Genomic DNA, 23,352 nt, shown 5'->3' on the forward strand with positions numbered 1-23,352 from the left:
ACTGCTGGCTGTGTACTCTTTTGGGCATGAAGATGTCCTTGATTCCTGTCTCAGGCAGTGTTTCTTCTCACTTCATCAGAAATTGGTCCTGATTGACAACACACGTTTGTGTTTTTAAACTGGCTGTTAGGAATAGTCACAGTGCCACAAAATAAAATAGGAGACATATGTCCCTAGAAGTATGTAGTGAACATAATCTATTCAGAGTAGTAGTTTCCAGTGGGCTAGCAGCAGGGAAACTTAAACACATGCATGGAAGGATTCAAGAGTCAGTCTTCATCTGCTTATCCTAAAGTGTGAGCTTTTAAAAAAAATCATCTATAGAAGGCTTTCATAATCTAGTGCGGATTTAACTCAAATCTTTGCAAATAAACTTCTGTAACTCACTTCGCTGAGATGGTTGTGTCTGCAGCTGTCTTTGCTAACGTTCAAGATTAAGGTGCCTAGGTTTATGTGTAAAACTTATTTTTTAATGTAGATTAACATATGAACAAAGTAAGTGCCGTACTTATTCATGTTCCATTACAGCCCACACAAAGAAAACAGGAAAGTTAAGACTCAAGGTCTATTCTATAATTCAGGGTTTTTACTGAAATTTGAAGGCAATTTAAACCACCTACTTATTTCAAAGGTAGTATCGATAGACCACCTGCTGTTGACATGCACTAAGAAAGATGGAAGGATGTAAATGAGTTTTAGTGATCTGCCTGCCTTTGAATACAAATGAGGCTAACAACCTCCCGTCCCGCACTCTGGCAGTCAACTACCGGGATGTTTTCAGCGTGCTTTATTGGAAAGTGAGTGTTGTCATCAGGAATTATCATTAGACTTTGTTGTTGATGATGACTACTTGTTAGCAGTGGATAATTCAAGCGTAATTCAGTTAGAATATTGCAGGTATGTCACCTGCTATGTATTTTGTAACCAGCATTTGACAAGGACAACTGCTTCCAGCTGAAACTTGGGAAGACTTCTCTCACCTGCACGTAGGTGGCTGTTGAAGGATTTGTGGTGAGGGGCGAGATTTAAGCGGAGGGGCAGAAAGTCTAAGGCTGTCCATCCCTATCCCATGGCAGTAGAGATGATTTTACGTTCCCGGTGAGCGTTTCCAGTCTGTCCGGGGAAGACGTGTAAGTGCTGTAACGGTCAGCAGCGCGTTTCTGCGGGGAGCACCGGCAGACCCGGAAATTAAATCAAAGATTACAGAAGCCTCTGTAGGTTTTTCTTTTAATGCGGATGCAAAGGTCTTTGTGATGGAGACATTTTTTCTTCCAGCGGCCTAACAAAAAGCTAGGAAGCAAACGATTAAGGGCAGGAAGAGCTCAGTCACTTTTTGGGCCGTTGAGATAAAAATCTGAACAATCAGGACTGGCCCTTCAGAACAGGGCAGTTAGCTGCTGGGGGAGGTTTTTGAAGTGATTTCCATTCATTGTTTTCAGTGACCCTCCCTGAAGAGCCTGAACGACAGTTTTTTTAAAGTTAGCACCTCTTCTTTCTTTCTTCACTTGTAAATTTTGAAAGCCTCCGCAGTGATTCATCGGTGGTTGCAGACTGCCACTGGCTGTCTCCACCCATAGTATCAGACATCCTTGTGAGTATTTGCCACCCATTCCTTGCTTGCGTGTGGCTTCTAAGCAACAGTTGTCCTAAAGAAACAGGCTATCCCAAATGACAGCTTTCACTGTCTTTGAGACCATGGGTCAAAATGGAAAATTAAAGTTTGGGGATGATTCGATAGCACCAGATACTATCCTCATGTCTTTGTATACTGATTTTACAGTTTAATTCGTTGCTATAAAACTTCCAAGTCAAAGAAATGTCTGCTCGTCCTTAAATGGGCAGCTATCATGGCAGTAATTTGCTTATGAGACGCTTTTCTTTCTGGAAGACTAGTCTGTCTCGGTTCCTATCAAAAATAAATCAATTTCCTGTGGAAACTGGCATAAATCTTCTAGATTGTTTCTTCGTGGTTTTGCAGCGTTTGTCGGAGTTGCTGTTAGCTGTTGCTGGGTATTGTCGCCTGATGAATTGTAGCAGCGGATGAACAAAACAATATTAATCTGTTTTTGTTAATCCTGTTTTGTAATTAAATACATCTTTCATATAAATTCTGCTAAGATTTGAATGAAAGGGGATTTATGGAAACATGACTTGCTTTTTATAAGATAGTTTTAGGATTATGAAATCAACACTGGGAAAAAGAAAAGTTTGACTTGCTCACAGAGCAAAAGATTTTCTCTTTGTTATTCTTGCTTTGCTGGTGCTATGAAAAAAAAATATAATAAAAGCATTCAAGCTGGGTTGCCTGTGGTTTAACTCTAATTCTATAGGCTGCACACTCTTTCTCCCCAAAATCCCCACAGCAAGTGACCTTGTCAAACAAAAGTGTGGAATAATGGGAGGCAGCCCAGGGACTGTGGCTCATTTACAAGCAGCTGTTTGCTACTGTCAGAACAAAGGCAAATCAAAGTTGCATTAACGGGGTATGACAGGCACAGTGAGCAACTCCCCAACAATGTTCATCCTCTCGTGTTGTTCTGGTTATAATATTGGTTTGCCTGAAGGAGAAAATGGTCATAAGGTCAAGTCAGACATGTATGTTTTCAAAAGCCTTTCAAAATTGCACACATTTTTCAGCTGATAAACTATTGATGGTTTTTAACAATATTAGCATAATGGCAAATAAATACATATTCATATGTGTGCCTGGCCTTCAACATGAGAATTAGAGCCACACAGGGAATTCACAACCATATCTTCACAGAAAGAGAAATTTGTAGTGTCACCTGGCCTTCCCCTCCCATCTGATTCCACCAGTCCAACCAGCAACTGTAGGTAATGCCACTTTTGAATTCCTACACTGTGTCCACGCACATTTGGAGGATCACTCTGTCTTCTGCATTGTGTTTGTAGTTTACAGCTTAACTAGAACTTTCCTTTCCAAAGTAGCACCAAGATATCTGACCCTTTGGTAAAGAAGTTGCATCAATGACATCAAACCTTCCTTAAAATTCAGTTAAAAGTGTACCCCGAATTCTAAGAAAAATTGTGAGCGAGGTCTGCTTCATGTGGTTTAAGCCTGTTATCCTGTATTTATTGGGAAAACTCAACATCAATAGGAGCACAGTAGATTTCTTATGGAATAATGGAAGCTTTTAGGTAAAAAGGGCCAGAATCCAGGACATGTTTGAGCAGTACTCCCTAGTAATGACTTAAAGAGTATTTGCTGAGTTTTGAGCCATGTGAATGAGGCTGTTGCATAACTGGAGCCTGTACTGCTCAACACCAGTCTGTCGTCCAAAATCATTACAAATTGGATTTGCTGAGAACACATCCGAGACAGGCTTGGGAAGAAAGGAAATTCGAACAGAAAGGACAGGAGAATTGCTGGACATGAACTTTATAACAAGGCACACCATAGGCATCACATTTCTCAGTATTTATTGTACCTCACGTAGGGTGATAAAGGCTGAAGGCAGAGTGACTTTAACAGTCCCTGAAGTGCAGTATTCCCCGAGAAATACATGTCTTGAAGGGCCTTACTGCCATTATGGAATTTATAAATAAAAATAAGGAAAGGAGTAAGACTTACACATTTATTGGGCAGATGGATATGACTACAACATCATTAATAATTGGTCAAAAAGATCTATTTGTTTAAAAAAAAAAAAAAGCTGAGAAACAGTCTTTTATATTTAGCAGGTATTTTACTCCTAGTGTAAATTCCTGAATTGCTTGATTATTTTTTGATAGGGAGACTAGGAAGGGGAAGAAGAGAAAAATGCTTTTAAGTAAAATATACATCAGATTTAAGGCAAACGTGGAACATGTTTTGGTAATGGCATTTGACATGGGCTATATTTCACAATTCAAGATCCAATAAGCTCTTTTAGAATTTAACAATTTGAAGTGCAGTTACTTAATTTTCAGCCTGATTTGCAGTTTAGTTAGGTATGTTGAAGAGGTACGGATATGAATAATGTGGATAAAGGCCGATTAAGATCCGGTCAGTGTATCTCCTAACCTTTAGAGGCAGCGTGCTCGAATTCTAAACCTTCCAGGGTAAAACTTTGAAAAGTGCAGTGGCTTGCATGCATACAAAGTTGTACTGACAACATCTTTTAAAGTGCTAACATGAATGCGAATTTAATTTAATTTATTCTCACAAACTTGCAGTTCTGGCTGTATGTGTTATAGTATCATGTACAGGTGCCAGCCAAGATTACGGCTCCATTGAGCTCTACTCATCCAAAAAGTTCTATATTTATCAGCATGGAGAGCTTGTCGAGTTTCCTCTTTCACTGCCGTTATCAACTGTTTTGAAATATTCAAAACCTTAAGTGATACTGAAAACTTACCCAGTGTCCAAAGCACATTGTGTATTTTGAAGTGAGAAATAGAACTGTACTTGTAAAAGTGTGCTTGCATTTAGCTTAACACTCAAAATAGAAGAACACAATTTGCATATGAAATTTGGTAATACTAATTTCTTTCTTTGAAAGAGGTTCAGATTTCTTGTACTGTTCTAGATGTCACGCAGTGCGCAGCAGTACTGTATCATCACCTTATAGTCATCATATCTAACAGTAATTAAAGAAACAGAGATTTTATTTTGTTGTGAATCGATCTGTTTAGCTCACATGGCAATACCCTAAATTCCCTTCCGTTAATGGTTCTACTCTTGCTGGGAAAGGAGGACATTTTGTGCATTACTTTGCTTGAATAGTACTAACAGACTAGCAGATGGTCACTTTCCAACTGGTTTGCCTTGAAAAAAGAAATTAAAATATTATAGTGCCGGGGAGAGATGTTGTAATGTGTCCCTTTCAAATTAACAGGTCGTTTTTTCTACTATTTTATGATTGTAAAATAGCTCAATGTCACATAAAAGGTTAAAAGCTGGAGTAAATGGCATCATGGGAAATTTGAAATAAATAGGGTCTCATATGGTTTATGGCTCTATACTTGAACACACAAGGAGTATATTTCTTTCCTTGAAAAGGCGTTCTGTAAGAGCTTGCCATGTTAATATGAATTGTGGTCGCAATAGATTCTACTTAAAGCAGTTTTAATTCACAAGGTAACGGTTTTTTGTTTACTAAATTACTCCTTGCAAAGGCCGCTTGTTCAAACTGTTTGCAGGCCTCAGAGAAAATGTGATGTTTTCAGAAAAAAAATTGAAGCCACGGATTTCAGTTCATTGAATTACTCTGCTGGTGTCATAGTGGTGACTTTTCATAAAGCACAGACTTTCAGAACTGATTAAGTTTCAGCCTCCGAACTGTAATATATTTCATATTAGTGCCAAATTTGTTTTTCGTGGTAAAACTGCCTTAAATGATGATGTTCTGCGATGTCCTAGTTCCAGCAGCAAGACTTGGAACGAATGTAGCCCCTGTGTCTGTCCCACTGACTGGTTTACTGCTATGCAGATGAAGAAATGTGATGGGGAAGCCCTCACTCAGCAAAGCTTCTCACTAGTTACCTGGCTAAGGCAACCCTCATTTCTTCTAATACACCATCAACAGTGGCTGTTAAAGAGTTAATGTCCAAAGGCTAAAAATTCAGATTTTTAAGTCTGTAAAATTGTCATGACAATGGGAAATGTTTTGGCTTTCAAAATAACTAGCAGTGGTAAGCTTTAAAATGATCAGTCCCATGTGGCTAGGAAGTTTTTATGTCAAATCTGTTTCTCAGTCAATTTTCATTTTTGTTTTGAATTGGGGGATTGTGAAATACATCCTGGAAGGATGTTGAGAAAGTTGGGAAAGAAGAGAGCCACTAGAACATTGTCCTGCACCCAGAGCTTCAACATCAAGTTTGTGTCCTTCTCACAAAGGGGGATGCTGTGGTTTGCTGTTACAGAGTTCGTTTTCAGTCTCTCCATACTCTCACAGAAAAAGGTGTATGGACAAGTTGCCTAGAAATCAGCATCACTTCCACTTTGTTCCAAAGCACCTTTAATTTTTTATTTCTGTTTTGCTTCCAGTCATTTTTGCTTGATATAGTTGGTAGTCTGTGAGGAAATGCAGAATGCATTGTCTGTATTTCTTAGTAGACAAATAGCAATCGGAACTGCAAAAAAGAGGCTATTCAGATAGGTGATGAAGCCTGAAGATGTAATTTCCCTAAAAGCTAGTTTAGGCCAATTAAAATTAATAACCATTTCTCATAACTACTGCAGGAGAAAGTTGTGGCTATTTCTGCATTGCACTGCAAAGGGACATACTAAAACTGCATTTGAGCTCAGAACTGTTCAGAAACTCCTTATAGAGAGCTTAGTGGTACCATGCGCTAACCTAAGGGAACAGCCCATGGTCAGCAGGGCTCTTCCCTGCAGCACAGCTTTGCAGTGCGGACAGTGAGTTGGAGTTTGCAGCAGCAAGGGAAGAGTGTGCTGGGACTGCCATGCGCGCTAGGACGGTCATAAAGGGATGGGACACCCTTGGTTTCCACCGCTGTGGGACAAACTGCCTCCATTTCGGTTCATACCACATGAGTAACAAGTTGGTTTCAGATAAAGAAACAGTAATTCCTTGCAAACACTCACCGCTTGATAGCAAAGTCCAGGGATTAGTGTTGTACAGAATAAGAAGTTTGAAGGCTTTTGTTCAAGACTGCAGGAGTCTAAGCAAAAAGGTGAAGACAAAACGTGATGGATAGAGACTGCTCAAACAGGGGACACAAAAATTCTAAAGAATTGACAAATCAAATTGACCACCTGGAAAATCGTTCAGAGGAGAAATATCAGGTTGTTATGGCTTCCTACCAACAGAAGAGATGGAGGTATTTTTTTCACAGTGGATTTTGAGGAAGCAGGGTTTGGGTAATAGTGGACTCCTCCAGCATGTTGTGTCTTTGGGAATGCCGAATCTTGAAGAATGCGAAATTCTTGGATGACAGAAATAGATTGTCAGAGAGATGTTTAGCCCTAAAGGTTCAAAAGCACTAAAATATAGCGAAAGGCATAAAAATAAACTGGTTGCTGTCATTGTGCTCAGGAATCCAGACTAATTTTTCAAATAAGAATAAAATAGTAGTAAGAGTGCGCCATAGTAAATTATCTGTAAATCAGCTAAAGGCCTTTTCCCTGCTGATAGATGCTACAAGCATATTTTGCAAATGAGCATGTTTATACCCAAATGGTACATTCATTTGCTGTTGCATTATCTTTTCTAACAGAAGCCTTTATTTGTCTTTTTCTTTTGGGGTTGCTTTTTTTCCCCCCTCTTAAGGTTATTGAATTTTAGAGGCATGTACAGTGATACAGATATTAATATGCATTATTGTAATTGGCTGTAATTAATCCATAATTGCACCTTTTTAACTGGAATGACAACTACAGGGGCTTCAGTTTTTAAATGATGTAGGAATAATTCTTCCTATACGTGATTTAGGTTTTATAGCTGGAAGAGGTATTTAAATTAAAGAATATTTTGAGCGGATAGGAAGAGGCAGGAGTCCATTTCAGCCTGAATTATCCTATGAAGCTCTGGTCCTACAAAATGTTTTGGAACAAATGGCAAAGATGGAGTTGCCAGACCTCTCTTAGCTAACGAACATGTGTATCATGCTTCCTGGGAAGAGGAATAGGGATGTGATCTGGGCTGGGTTTGGAGAAGGGATTAATTTTTTTTTTTGATTGAGCCTGCTCTGGAACAATAATTTATTGGGGTTTTTTTATGCTTTGAGTGTACAAAGGTTTTTACCAAGGTCCATACTTTACGTTGGAATAGTTGAATATTACAGCAGAAAAACTTCGGCACACTGTATGTTGATGCTTGGTTTATCTACCAACCAAAAAAAAGTTGCTAGATTCAATAAATGAATAAATAGATTTCTTTCAGTAGTAGCTGAACAGACAAAAAGAAAGTACTGTTAATATGTTATATGCCTTTAAGTAATGAATAAAATGAAATTTGTAAATTACGTTTACCCAAATCTGATCTCATGATAAAGTTCAGGAATTGCATAGTGGGTATCCAGAGTATCCCACTGAGATTTGGATCCTGAGTTGAGTCCTTTGCATTCTTCAAGTGCTGAAAGAAACAAAGATCTTTGGAACAGCATACAGTGAAGGATTAAAATCACCAAGGTTTATCAGTCTTGTTACTTTTAACATATTTTGCTAACATTAAACTTATAAAATATATTAAGGAAATTGGTTTTGACAGTTGTTGCTTGGAATAGGATTAGGCATTAGAAGAAGTTTTGTCCATTGGTAGAATAACAAGGAGACAATTAGTTGCAGCATTTCAAAGAAGAATCAGTTGTGATTCTTCCTTTGGAAACCTTTCTGGGAGTCTTTTCCTCTCTGTGGTTACTAAAGGGATATATTAATTTATTATTATTTTTTTCCCTTCCCCACAATCCTTCCCTGTCTCTCTGGATTTTCTTTTGCTTGAAGTCATCTGGGAACATAATGTACTTGCCTGTTGTTCCTCCTGTTTCCTTACTTTGAAGATACTTCCTCTAAAACCTGCTTCAGGATTTCTTGAAGGATGAGATAGAGACACTAATACAACTTTTTCCCCTTTTTGGCCTTCCTGGTTTTGAAGTACTGGGAATTGCTTATGCTCAGAGTTTGGTGTCTGTCCAGTGGCGATGCGTGATTACAGTAAGAACAGAAGGAAAAAACAAGTTCAGATATGTTTGATACAAGGTAATTATCATCGCAGAGGAAAAAAGACAACCATGCAGTAAGCTATCTGAATGACTTGGCACTGAGTCAGTTTCTAGTCTATTTTGTTGTGCTTTTGAAAGCCTTTATTTTGTCTCGTACTTCCCTTTCCCTGTTCATCTCCTTCATAAGCATCTCACACGTCCACCAGCAAAAGGAGCGGCTGGTGCCTGCTTCCCGGAGGATGCGCTGCGGGGAGCAGGCGCGCAGGGGAGCTTGCAGTTCCCGGGACTGGTGGCAGGGCGAGGTACCCAGGCTCAGGCTCTTAGCGGCGGTAAATGAGAAACGCCCTTCTAGTAGGCACAGCTGCTGAGACCCCCCCGGTGCCGAGACGGAGCGGTCGGCCCCGGGAGCCGCGGGCAGCACGCTGAGCCGGCCCGGTAGCGGGTGAGCGGCCGTGGGCGGCGGCGGAGGGGCGGCCGCGCCCGGGCCGGCTCGCTGCAGGTTGCAGGTTTGCCTGAGAGGAATGGCAACGCCACTTTCTCAGTCTCTGACCAGAATGCATGATAAGGCTTGGTGTCAAAAAGGGCAAGATTGGGCTCACAGCAATTATGGCAGAGGCATACTGGTTTCCTTGACAACCAGATTGAGGATTCTTTGTGATTTATTATTTACCACTTCAAACTCTCATTCTCTGATTTAATTAGGGAGAGGGATTTCCATAAGTCGTCGTCGTCCCCTCCCTTTCCAAATTTGAATACCCCGCAGCGTTGTTGCACACCTACCCCGCGCTGGGGCAGCTCCGCACCACTGCAGGTTCGCGCTTGGCGCTGCAAGCTGGCCGCTCCGACAGCAGTTGACTGAGGTTCACTGGGTGTTATGTTGGGTGATGACTTGTTAATGTGCCCTTACTAGCAGAGACCTAGACGTCTGCGTCACCCACCACCTCCCCTTCCGCCCTCGCCAGCCTCCCCCCAGCAGGTTTTAAAGGCGAGGGGTACAAGAAGTGATACTCTTCCCTTGCCCTGAGAGCAAGGGAAAGATAAGGTCCCGGTTTCCCTTTCTTGAGCAATTCCCCTTTTCTCCATGAAGGCTTTATTAGCACTGCATCGGCCACTGTTGTGTAAACAAAGGTGGGTTTTGATACTTGGGAGGGGTTTTGTTTGCTTTGGTTTGGTTTGGTTGTTTTACTACTACCAGTTGGATAGGTATTTGAAACAGAGATGCTCTCCTAAAATGTGTAGGGAGCTGGGAATTTCAGTCAGTCTGCTCTAACTTCACGTGTATTTCAATTACCTATTTCCCACATTCACAAAGCAGCGCCTGAATCGTGATCCACAGGCCCTGTTCTGAATTTAGTAATTCAGAATAGAACTTGGAACACAATAATACACACAATAGAGACTTTTATTCAAATGTCATTGGCAAATCTGTGTCATTAAATATCAAGACTGAAATTGGGTCCTCCAAAGGGCATTTTTTCTTAAAGTACTTTCCTGGGTTGCATATTTTTATTTCGTATTCAGCATGAGGTGTCTGCTGCATTTAATAAAATAAAATGAAGGTCACAGAAGATCACTAGTTTCCCCGTAATGTGTCCCAGTAGATGACTGGAAAAAAGGCAGTGATTGAAATGGGTTGAGCATCCTCCATATGTTCTGTACAGAAAAATTGTGTCATTTTGTAATTATAGGGAGGAATTGTCATTTTAATTGTGTTTATTTCACTACCAATAATCTTTCAGCTGTACCACCCTGGTTTTAATTTCAAAAGTTTATACACATCTTTACCGCGGGGAGTTCCTGAAGTGAGTCAATAGGTGTTGCGCTTCCCTTGGTGGGTTGAACGTGAAGCTCATTGAGTCAATAATAAGATTTACAGTGACCTAAACACTTGTGTCAAGTCCTGGCTCACTAATGCACCAGTGCCCCATTAGGCTGTTGAGGGAGAGTGACTGCTGAAGATGCTTCTTTAAAATGGAGTAGAATAATGAAGCTCATTAATGCATTTTTCATTAGAACAAGAATATTGAGTGTCCAGGTTAAATTCTAAGGAATCTATCCTGCACTCATTGAGGTTAATGACAAAGCTCCCAGTGACATTAGTGATGCAGGATGAGAACTTAATTGGGGTAATTAAGATTCTGCTTACCTAAAATTCTGTGTTATTTTCAAGTAGATAAAATATTACAAAATTACTACCAGGAAGAGTTGTATAATTTTGGAGGATCTCAACACATCATTCAGAGATGACAGTGCTTTAGTGAGAGATAATACTATTTCTATATTCTGCATTTGATTCATAAAGTACCATTGTAATCTTCTAGTGGCTCGTGTACATGCAAATCGTTGTTGTGAAAGATCATGTCCTGTTTGGTTTTGGAGTTCAAACATTTTCTTTATTCTGTATTTGAAGATAACATGGATCATCCATTGATGAAACCAGTTAAGAATCTGGACTTCAAGTTCAGCAGCAGCAGAGATGGATAAAGAACTGCATTGCTACTGTGGGATTGCATAAATTGCAGAGAACTGTTTCATTAAATACAGCTGGCTTTGTGGGTAGCGCAGACTTAGTAAAATCGCTATTTGTACCAAAATAAATTCGGCTTCCTTACTAAGCAGAATAGATAGGCTCTCCAGCTTTAGTGCCTTCCAGGGAGTCTAAAGCCTCCGTTATAAATGATTATGTCAGGATGCCTAATTTAAACAGTTACCCTAACACCTGCTCATTCCTGCCTCCTTTGGACACCCCTAACCTTCTCCTTCCCTCCTTGGCATCCCCAGAAGATTAACAGCTCCCTCCTCAATTACGCTGCCATAATGGCTGCTTTGATCATGCTCTGAGCTCGCACTGGAAATTATCTTGATTAATAAAACTCACTGCTGTAGAAGAAACAACAATGTAAATGGATGGACGAGCGGAGGGACCCAGCGGGTGGGAGCAAAGTCTTGGCAGTCAGCCGGCCAAGTCCAGCTTCACTGCTCCCGGACAGCAAGGAGACGGCAGCCCTGAGGGACCCGCAGCTCCTGGGCAGCCCCGCTGCTCCCTCCTGGCCTGGCAGTTGGGTCTGGAGCCATCCCCTCTGACTTGAGGAAGCCGTTCGCCTGTTTGTACACCTAAATAATGTATCAGGAGAACACGGCGCTTTTGGTCGGAAAGTGTCATTTTAGGTGGTGTGGAAAAAAGTGGAGCAATCAGATCTCTTATACTTCCAGCTGCCTCCTCCTGAAATGCTTGCTTTAGATGTGTAGGGAAAGATTTTTTTAAAAGAAAACTGTGACTTGGTACAGGAAAGCAGTATGTAAAATGCATTAATTAGTGAGGAAATTACTTCAACTTCCACATCTGTAGTCCCGGTGCAGTACTTCTGTCTTGCTGGATATTGAGCTTATACTTGAGCACCTACTGACGACTTTTTTTTCCCTCGTCCTTTCTTTTATTACTGGTCGTATTAAGATCAGTGAACAACTTTAGGAGCAGAGTCTTTCAGCTATTAGACCCATGCTTCTAAATAGAAGTAATTAGCAAATGCAAAGTTTTCCTTTCTGCGTTTCCTACGGTGTGTATTCATCCCTTTTGTTACTTTCTAATGTAAATAACATTAATTATGGAACTCCTATCACATAATTACAGAAAATTGTTTACTTTCTGTCTTGGTACTCAGAAAGAGATTTCAGGGGATCTGATTTTTCATTTATTTCATTTCAGCACTCATTAGCTGGCTCTCTAGAAATTGAGAGCATTCTGCATTCACGTCGTGACAGTTGGGACGTGCACACAGAAATTCCAGGATTAAAACCCAGAATCCAAGTTGAGAAGCCTTGAATTAGTGTCCAGGTGGAATTTTGCTGTCCCATCGCTTTATCTGCCTTGTCTTTCCTGTTTGCAGTAAGGCATATGGACAAGCAGCTCCTTCTTGGGTTATTAACAGCAGTGTGACAGGGTAGTGGACCATGGGTATTTCTCTTATTCACTCTGGAAGTGGTACCTCTGTTGCTGTTCTTACTCCCTGCTGCCCAGGGAACATGGTAGAACTGCATCTATTCTTTAGGACTTGTAAAACTACCTGTTTATTTCTAAACAATTAAATAATTTTCCTTCGTGTACTTTATTATTCAGAGGATGATCTTAAGTATCTATGTAGGATTATTCCGTGGTTCCTAGAATGTGCCAGAAACTTCAGTTTGTTGTACAAACTAGGCATGGTACATCCCTTTCTCTCTATAATAGTCTTTTAAAAATCCACAAATATTTCATTGAAGGTAAGGTCAGGAAGAAAGCCCTTCTGTCTGACAGGTATTTTCTGAGATTGCTTGCTAGTCTTGTTTTATATCTATTTGTGGGAATATCCGAAGTGACGGCACATTTGCCTTAAAGTACATTCATCACGTTGCTCTTCTCCTTGTTTTCAAAAGGTATGACTGTGTGTTTTGGTTTAGCAGTTTCATCTGTGGGATCTTGAGCCTTTATGTTTCTTCTTTCTACTCCGAGTCCTCAGAAATGTTTCGGAAGCTATCCTGAATGAGAAGAGGTGGATGCTGTGCTATTTGCATGCTTGTATGCACTCTTTAAGCAGCTTGCCATCATTAAAATTACCACATAATTTTTCCACTGTAAATTATACTGTGACAATTGAGTCTACCTCATCATTTTATTGAAACAAGAAAGCATATGAACTCTTACATTGTTGCTTGACTCCATTTCTAATGTGTATACGTATATTGCTGTTTGCAAACAAGAAAGCACCCCCTTTGTAATTTTAGAACTGTGATCTTAAATATTACCATGTGGTAGCAATCGCACAATATTTTTAATTAAATCTGTGATATTTTTTAGCTCTAGGCTCGTATTTGGTATTTTAAACTCTGGCACTTGCAGAACAACATTTTCTTTAAAACAAGACAGAATTATCAGGATCCAATTTCTACATTTTAGTGAGATTAAATGTTTTGCTTTCTTTAACAGGGTAGGGTATAAACCATTTTAGGAGGTGATGTACACAGCACTCTGAGGGTTATTGTTGGCAGCCAACATGTCACCTGGTGGAGTGATTTAGCTTTCACCAGTGCACATACTCCCAAGGAAATGGTACATGTCTGCACGGTTTCTATCAACCTCTGAGGTGACAAGGCTTTGGGTTCTTAAATATGGGAACAAAAGCATATTTCTTTTGTCAGCTGTTCATTCTGAATACTGCTGATGGAAATCACACCACCACCCCCCCCCCGCCCCTCCATTCTTCCTCTTCCTCTGCCCCCCCTCAACACATCGTTTCCAATAAAAATTGATGGAGATAACTGGAAGTATAAATTGTTGTCAAAATACATTTTTATAGAAAATAAAAGAATATTTATTTTTATTCTGCTACCAGCATCCTGTGCAGAGGAAATAATTCAACGGGAAATCCTGTTGACACAACGTTTCTGAGACATCAGCCTTTGTGTGTCTTACCTCCCTGTTTCAGAGATTGTTTCTGATTCAGAAGTTTCTCCTTCCTGACAGGTGGTATGCTCAGAGAGTTCACAGTTGGTAAACTGGAGATAACCTCCAGGAGGGGGATTTACAGAGACCATGGGACTTAGTTGCCTTGAGAAATTTTGAAGATGCAATGTATTTAATGGCAAGAAAGAAAAGAGTAGAGTGCTTTCTGTGCGCTGGCAGAGGATCAAGTGTGTATGATGTGAAGGAAAAAAGGAAGGAGATTCTTGTAGCCTGAGAACAGACATCTGGCTGGCAAAAGAAGAGAAATATCATTGACAGATGAATACTGTTTCAAACCAGGATAATTTTAGATCAAGAGGGCAAAGTTTTGCTCTCATGCATACAGCTCCCACTGCAAGGGATGGGAAAGGTGCACACATATGAGAATAAAATTTGGTTCTAAGTGAGAACTGAACAACACGCATATTTTTACACTAGATATTTAGACTTTCATGTTTAGATCACATGGTTTCCATCTGCCATATGTAGGCATAGCTTAAATGCTGCCAGGAACCAGGCTCTGGTTTGGTGACTTTCATTAAAGGAATTAGTGGTTTCTATCCAGTTTCAGCGTGGCTGGATTCAAAGTGCAGAAGCCCATTTTTACAGTTTAGCATTAATTAGCACTCTTGTGGCAGCTTCAGCAGGGAGGTGAAGGATTAAATGGGCATGAAGACCAAACTATCTCCTTTCCCATAGTCATGATTCCTTCAAAATAGGGTTGAGACATGATGGACTAACATGGGGATGCATGCGTGGCTGCGGTCTGTGTTGTTCTCGTTCCGTATGATTGAAGGACGTCAGTCTGCAGGTACAGTGTAGCACTCTCTTGTCTCCTGCTATTTAATAAAAGAAAACACAGATCCCAACAAAAATACAACTCACACTCCCCCCCCCTACCTTAGAGAGGTATATTCTTGCCCTTCTGCGTGAGGGGTGAGAGCTGTATAGGAGACTTTAAAAGGGATCCTTGCCAGCTGTACACTAAAAGGCTGAGATTCTGCTGCTCACTTTAGGTTTTGCTGAATCATTCAACAAGGTGCAGAAAGCAGGTAAGCCCTGTTGCTTTTTTTGCTGAAGAGAGCCTCACAGGGATATTTTTGAGAATTGCATGGAGACTGGAAAATGTAAGAGGAAAATTGTAATAAGTTTCAGGGGACCTGGAAGGCAGGACCTGTCCTGGTGTGAGTCAGAGGGCGTAACTCAGGCTTCTGTCCTGAGTTTCATTAATCAGACATACTGTGCTTTATGTTTATGTACACTGAATATTAAGTATATAATTACAGAAAATTACTTAGACTTGTAAATCTGCTGTTCACACTGAAGCTTGAAAAACACTGTCATTTGAAATACAGTTCAAAAAAATATTCTTTTTTCAAAGACTACATCACAATCTAAGAAAAAGTAAAAAATATTTATGAAAAACCATCATTAGTTACTTACTATTCTATAAACTTTTATTGACAGCAGTTCCTATTTCTGTTTTGTAAGAGACAAGCTTCCAGCTTTTAGCCAAGTAATTAAAATACGACGTGGTATGTCTGAGAAACTGAGCTCTAGAAACCAGGGTTAAAAATCACCCCTTGCAGCTAATTTATTCAACACAATAGTTGCCTTGCTTCAGTGTAATTGGTGTGCACGTTTAAATGGTTGAGTCTGTTCTGAAGGACTTTGGGCTTCTTTGTTGCAGTCCCAATAACGAACTTACTTTCATGTACCTTGTGTTGAGTTAATCCCGTTTTTATGAATGAGTTAAAAAAAAAAAGGTGATAGATGTCTCCTACACGAAAATAGGTTTCTTTCACTGAAACAATCCCGTTTCCCTAGATTTCCCCTCCTTCCAGCATCTTCAGTGAAAATACTGAGTATATACTTAAAATGGGCAGGAATACAGCTGTAGGAGAATATTTTTGAAATGATCGCTTCCTGCCTAATTTTCCCCCGACAGAACAGTGGGGTTTTGTCTGCCGGGCTGCAGCGCGGGCTGGCTGCGCGCTAGCTGCTGGCTTTCCCTGAAAGAAGAGCCGAGTGCTGTGAACTCCAGACCTCTGTGCAGTATCAGAAGCTCTTACTGTGCCAATGTAATCTTTTAATAGACATGCTTGCCAGAATGACTTTTTCCCTTCAAAGATAGAATTAGAAAGCACAGTTGTCATTTAAATTGCCTCTATCTTTGTAGTAGTTGGTAGTGATCTGTTGACCAGGATTGGATAATTTAAAAGCTGTTTAACAAAATAACATGCTTGTCTGTGGGAAATATATACGGTACTGAGAGACGGGGAGAAAAGTCTCCCTTGACAGAGTTCGTGGGATTCTTTAGAATCTGCAGGATGCTGAGGCTTTTCTGTGGAATTATAAAAGCTTTGCAGAGCCCATGTTGAGCATTTGCATGATTTTCAGATGGCGAAGTATGTTCAGCTGTCTCTGTGCTCCCTCCGTGCGCGCACGTACACACGTCGCTGGGAGAGGGAGAGGATTCTCAGCACAGTTTTCGTCGGGCTTTGCATTTGTTGAACATATATTATTGAAATGCTGCCCAAGATGCATCACTTCATCTTGTGTAGAACTTGAATCATCATGTTGCATGATTTGGTAAAATAAAAGAGATTGTGAAAGAGACAACTGTAAACATTCTGTTTGAAAAGATGTGCTCTTTTCAAAAGACCTTTCTGTTAGAGCCAAATAACACAAGAAGCAATATTTCCTTACTCGCAGACACATATATATTTATTTCTGCAAAGATTTGTTTTGGATTCTCAGTTCTTCCAGTATCTGCATTCTTTGAAATAATTTTATATTTCCATGTTGACTTTCTCTGTGCTTTAAGTTTTAATCAAAGGTTCTTTGCTTCTGATGTCGAGGAGTTCTGATGTTAGCCTGTTTACATTCCACTATTTTTCCTGTGTATGGGGTGAACATTCAAATGTGGTGGTGGCTTTTTCCTTTTATCTACCAAACTTAGCACACTCTCTTATTATTGACAGCTCAGAAAGATGGTATGTGAGTGGGCAGGATGCTGTGAATTATTAACTTTTTTTTGCACCTTGACAAATTTAGGTTATCTTTCTAAAGACAAATAGTATCTATGAAGGAACCAAGACAGTAGGATGGTAAATAAGACATAGCAAACTTACATAAAACAGTTTTTGGCCAAGTGTGAATTTAACATATTCCTGAAACAGGGCTCAGTGTTACATTTCTTTCTTAGGACTTGTTTTTTTTTCATTTCATAGACTAAAGCATAAGAGGACAGATTTTTGTGATGTTTCATTTAGACTTCTTTGTCAGTGTGTTTTTCTACATGGATTGATCAATAAAACGTTGAAGAATGTATGTTACCACTAAACACTCCCTCTACCTTTTTTTTTCTTAGAAATGCGATTTTGCAAAAGCAGTGTATTTTCTTTGTTCAGTAAAGAGCCTGCACTCAACTAATTTGTGAGCAGATAAAATATGCAGGAAACATATGTTTGCCAGGAAGCTTTTCTATAATCAAAATGGTCAGCTGGATAGAAACCACGCTCTTTTTCTCATTAGGTATTAATCTTCTTCCATTTTTGGGGGAAAAAAAAAAGAAGCCAAAACCACAACAAACACACACAACACTGATTAATAGATACAAACGGGAGTGAATCAGAGACAGCATATGCTGCATTTTGCAACAGGCGCTTACTTGGTTAAGGCTTAGGTTGTGCTGGAAGGCCCAGCCCCGGCACCAGGTTTTTGCAGTCGGGAGGCACTTTGAGTTCTCGGGCAGACTGCAGGAGCGGTGTCATCCCTGTGTCATCCCTGTCAGGGCTCGCCTCAAAGCAGTTAGTGGGAAGATGAGGAGGGTTGGGTTTGACTGCAGGAGGACAGCTAAACAAAAGAGGTTTTTGTGAGGTATGGTAAGGCAAGCAGCAGTGGGTTGAGCGCAGGTTGGTACAAACATAAAGTATTGAAAATATTCACGAGGAATTGCACTGGAGATACAGAGTTACCGGTGACAACAGTAATTATTGACACAGCCACATACTTAAGTCTCAGAAGCTCTGGAATGATGCAGAGCCAGTCAGCAGCATTCAGATGCCGGTCGTTCAAACTTCCATCCTCTGGCAGTGCATCTGTTTATCGGGAATTATCTCCTGAATGTAAATGAATTTCAGTCCTAAGTCATTGCACCTGTTGCCAAGAGGTATTTATTCCAATCACTTGCCTAAAGTGTGGGGAGTTATTGCTTGACATTTTATAGCTCAAAAAAAACCTGTCGTTTCAAAATCATTTGTTCAGAGAAGAGAAAATGGAGCAAAACAGTTCATTTTACCCTAAGCACTGCTATTTGGCAGTATTCACATTTGCACGGCACAAAGCTGCAATATTGATTTTTCGCTCACAGGGCCTCCCACTAGTTCTTTCTTCGATTGTCAGAGTTGCAAGATGGATTGAATTACACTTTGCTTGTTGATATGCTTATTTTTTTCTTTGTTGATAGGAAAAGATTACAAATAAAGCTCCAGAATAAAGATCACAGCAGCTTTGTTAGTGGACTTTTAATTTATTTACTTCATTCAGTTAAAATTCTTCTGGCGCCATAGAGATTCCTTAGCGTAGTCTCCCCACCTAACGCATGCTGTATTGTTTTGCTTTATTGCTTGCTGCTTTTGCAGTGTAACACCTACATTACAATCTCAGGTGTGTCCTCTGTTGCCTGTGGAGTGATCTAACGTTGCTCTAGTACTTTTAATGTTTGTCCTAATACAGAACTTCTCATGGATGCCTGCAGGGGGAAAAATTGCAGGATAAAACACATTCATAGTGCTTATAGCAGTTGCCGTAGATGATGAAATAAGATTTGCAGGCAGCTGGTCCCTGTAACAAACTGAGGAGGTCTTGTATTTGGATTCAAGGTATTTCCTAGCAGAAATGGAGGCTGTGCTGCAGGATTCAGTAAGGGTTCAGCACTTCTCACAGGCAGCTTGGTGTGGGTTTATCAGCTCTGGCCCCAGAACGTTCCATACGTCTGACCTGCTGCTGCAGAGATGCTGCACTGACACCTCAGTGGCTGTACCCTATGCACCCCCATCCCTCCCCGCTCTGCCCTTCTACAAAAATCCCCTTTGGACAAACAGAGGAAGGTGCTGGTCCCCTCCTTGCAGATCACCGCCCCAAAATGGGGCCATGCACACATGTGACAGCACGAGCGGGGCTCCTCTGGGTGGCAGGGAGGGATGGAGGGGTTGCGAGACCCCTCTGCCAGGCTGTGGTAGTGCTGCACTGGGAAGCCCTGCTGAGCGCAGGGGATACAGGCACCATTGCCGCCAGCCGGAGGGATGAGCTTTATGTGGACGGCGTTAAATGTGACAGGAGCGGTAGGATGTAGGAATGGCAGTCACTAGCAGCGTTATATTGGGTCCCACTGCGGCTGTCGTGATGGTAATTAATCAAAGGAGCTGCTGCATGCGTATGTGGTGGGGGCTTTGCGCGTACCCCTCTCTGTGCCCATTTCACGCCCTCACTGAGCCGTGAGCAGCTTCTGTCTTCGTTGTATTAATTTGCTGCATGGGAGGAACATGTAGGGTGTTAATGTGATGGATTCGTGTTTTAGCTTTTTCCAGCTTTCAGCTCATGATACTTCAGCAAGCCCTAATAATAGTGTTTGCTATTGCGCGTGGTTTATGCAGCCAAACCAGCGGCCGGGCGTGACGCTGAGATGGAGCTGCGGTGCTTTCTACAGCAACATGGCCTCTTCCCTTACTAACAAATACTGAAACATGCTGTCAGGGTTATGGTACCCACTACATGTTGGATACGTAATGTAAAGGCAGACTGGGTTGCTGCGCTCTGGCATTGCCCATGTGCTGGGGTGAATTCGCACCCAGCCAAGGAGCCTGGTGCTCTGAGACTTCATCAGGTCTTCTGCAGCAGGGAGAGGTCAGAGTCAACCAGCCCCTCACGTTCATCACTTCACTACTCTTTGAACAAGAGCTGGTGCTGGTGCAGAGGAGCAGGCAGGGTGTGCAGGTGGAGGGGTGAATGGGAGGGTGGACTTTAGCTGCCAGGGAGCCACGTCCTGACACTGGCGTGATCATTACCAACAGCTTTTTTGCAGTCCTAACGGATAATCATCTTCATACACCAGGAGTTTTAATCCACAGATCATTAATTCAGTAGAAAAAGTGACAGCCTCTGGTTCATGTGAAAATTTGCTATCAAGGGGTTATCTCAAGTTGTTCTTGATCTTTTTAGATCCTTGCTTCCTTGCCTCTTCTAACTCATCATACTTTTAAAGAAAAGTTTATTTTCTTTGCTTCCAAAACACCATAGAGCTCCAACATCCGTACTACTAGCTGTTTCTCTTTGCTGTCACAACTTGTCTCCAGCAGCCTGCTCTGAAATATTAATGGCCTTGTGTATTAGAGTTTTTTTTTAAAAAAAGGAAATATCTAGGATTTTGTTGAAAATTTGGAAAATATTTACTGTTTTAAAGAAATAGGTATTTAACGCTATCATGTTACACAACTTGTCTTCCAAAAACCATTAATGCATACGTCTTGTAAGAAATGGAAATATTTTGTTTAATAATAATATGCTGTGTAGAAAAAAGTGTAGTATACAGCTACAATTGTTTTTCAACACATTGTATTTTGGCATAAAGAAATGTCTGTAATTATAAAGACAAAACATCTGGATGAATATCTGGACCATTGTTTTGTTTCTAAAGCATTTGATACTGCTTCATTACTTTTAGAGAAGTTACCTATTTTTAGGAATTCTCTCATGCAGAAAACAGGTTAAAAATGAGAATTCCCTGAAACACATATGTAATTTTTGGGAGGGACAGAGAGATTTTCTGCAGTACACATCTGCAGTTTGCTGTACTAATCATGTAGATATATGTGCGCATATATATATCCCACCCCCCCCCAAAAAAAAAATCTTAACTATCTGTAGTTTATTTATGTAAAAGGCAGAGTAAGGAGCACTGAAGTTCAACTAGATGAATATTGGATCTGTTGACACATACATGTCCATGCTGGGAAATAAAATAGCTAAATAAACAGCTCTTCCTGGAGAAAGGAAGATACAAGTTAAGGAAGGCTGATGAAGTTGGAACTGTGGCTTTGTTTTTTTTGGGTGGGGAGGGGTTTGTTGTTTTGCTTTTTAAAAATCACTTATTCATTTGCAAATCCTGACTTCTCTGCTGCTTCCCACTTTTGAGACATGGCCTGTCTGACTGTACCCAAAGAGGGGAGAAAGAAGCAGAGAGAAGGGGTGGGAACAGGAACGTGCAATGTAATGACTGGCTGCCCTGGCAAGGGTTAGAAAGAGTGAATAAGAATTTCTTCTTTTCCTGGATTGAGGACACAGCAGCAGTGGTGTAGAGATGTGACAGTTGCTCAGAAGGATGCTTCACTTAACATGGTAACAGGTCAAACTGTTTCAAGGTGCACTTCCTTTGGTACGATGATGAGAGTTAGTGCCTGTCCAATGCAATACATCCTTTAGGCTTAATCCCATTTCTTTCCCCTTTTGCTTTAGGTTTCAGCCGAGCAGCGCTACCGTTCGGTCTGGTTAGGAGGGAGCTCTCCTGCGAAGGCTACTCCATTGACCTCCGGTGTCCAGGAAGCGATGTTATTATGATAGAAAGTGCTAACTATGGACGGACAGATGACAAGATTTGTGATGCTGACCCTTTCCAGATGGAGAACACAGAATGCTTCCTTCCAGATGCCTACAAAATTATGACACAAAGGTAAAAATAAATAAATAAACATATCACTTTGAGGACTAAAGAGGAAAAATGCCTAAATTAATATGGTAAGAGGTATATACTGTTGGAAGTGCTGAGTTGTCATTGCCAGTTTGCTACTGAGGTAGTATTATTTCTATCTAGTAATATTGGAAGGAAATAAAATCTACCAATTACAATTAGAGAGGTGGGTTTGGGTTTTGGTTGATTTTTTTTTTCTTTTTAATATTCCATGACCAAATGTTCAAAAGCAGGAAGATAACTGCAAGGAGAATAGAACAACTCACTTATTTGGAGATTCCCTGTCTCTGTGTCTTCTACGTGCTCAGACAGCATGCAAAATGTGTCCAAATGGCTGATGCATTTTTTTCAGTATCTTCTACATTCCCTGGCAAAGCTACACATTTCCAACGAATGCAGTAAATCATTGCTGTAGTTCTCACCTATAAAATGCATCCAGTGGAAAATGCTAGAATGATTATATGCCGTTATACCTGTGTACAGAAGCATATATTCATATAAGCACAAGTTACATTATGTCTTAGTGACTGCAGTTGTCATTCAGAGAAGAGTGTCAGTCAGAAGAGCCAACAAAACTGGTTTTAGCACAAAAGTTGTGTCAGAATGGAGATGCACAGAAATTCCTGTACTATGGGCTGCGTACAGGCAGCAGTCACGTAGTACTGACAGCTATGGAAAACCAGTCACTGGCATGTTACTGGCTTAAACGGCAAGTCTGACTAAGTTCAGGATTGGTGAGAAGTTTTCTTCCCAGTGCGTTTTTCCTAGGATGAGGAATCTGAAGAAAAAGGGGCTGGGAATAACCTGGGAGTTTTTTGGTGCATGTACACAGATGTGTCAAAGGGAACATGCAAATTGGATGCCCCACTTACTGTGGTTGCATTCAGAGCACAGAGTCATGTCTGAAAAGTAATCTGGTTTGATTTCCCATCTCACTGAAGTTGTCATGAGTTTGGCTCTTACAGTTTTTTATGATTTTCATGTAAATACACGGATGTTCTCTACTGCTGTAGGCAATTATTTGACCTAGGTCTCAGTCTTTACTTTCCAATGCTGGAGGTAAATTAAGGATATCAGGCCTTTTATACTTGCACTGTGTTCAACCTGTGACTTGTTCTGTGATCAGTAAGGGAAATGCTCCATTGCTAGGCTAGTAAAAAGGTAATATAACTTCTTTAAATCATGTTAGAATTATCTTTTTGCGGTTCTAGTTCGTTGCTGTTAATTAGATCAAGCCAGATTTCCATTGAGACTGCAGCAGCAGTGTCATCATCCTCTAATCTGTCAACTCCCTTTGAAACCACCTTCAATTGCTTTTGTAAATGTAGTGCCTCACTGTAGACTTCCTTGTTGTGTAAAATGCATGTTGTGTTTTGATCAAAGTCCTCCTTATGTTCACTGCAAATATACAGATTAAGGTAGTCTGAGAGAAATACAGAAGCACAATCTTGCTTAAAGTGACATCAAACTGTTACTGGAAAAATGAAATTTCAGTCCT

General features: G+C 40.6%; 1 protein-coding gene across 9 annotated transcripts in view; it reads left to right on the forward strand.

The window, feature by feature from the left end:
• Positions 1-23,352, forward strand: part of ADGRL2 (adhesion G protein-coupled receptor L2) — a gene marked incomplete at both ends in the record, with an annotated part of 126,867 nt that overhangs the window by 34,020 nt on the left and 69,495 nt on the right. For all 9 annotated transcript variants that reach the window (XM_084266516.1, XM_084266518.1, XM_084266517.1 and 6 more), the window contains one exon: positions 21,623-21,836. In XM_084266516.1, the coding sequence (XP_084122642.1) occupies positions 21,623-21,836 (214 nt within the window). The remainder of the gene's footprint in view (positions 1-21,622; positions 21,837-23,352) is intronic.

The sequence above is a fragment of the Gallinula chloropus genome, assembly GCF_964237585.1.
Source record: "Gallinula chloropus genome assembly, chromosome: 6".
NCBI lineage: Eukaryota > Metazoa > Chordata > Aves > Gruiformes > Rallidae > Gallinula > Gallinula chloropus.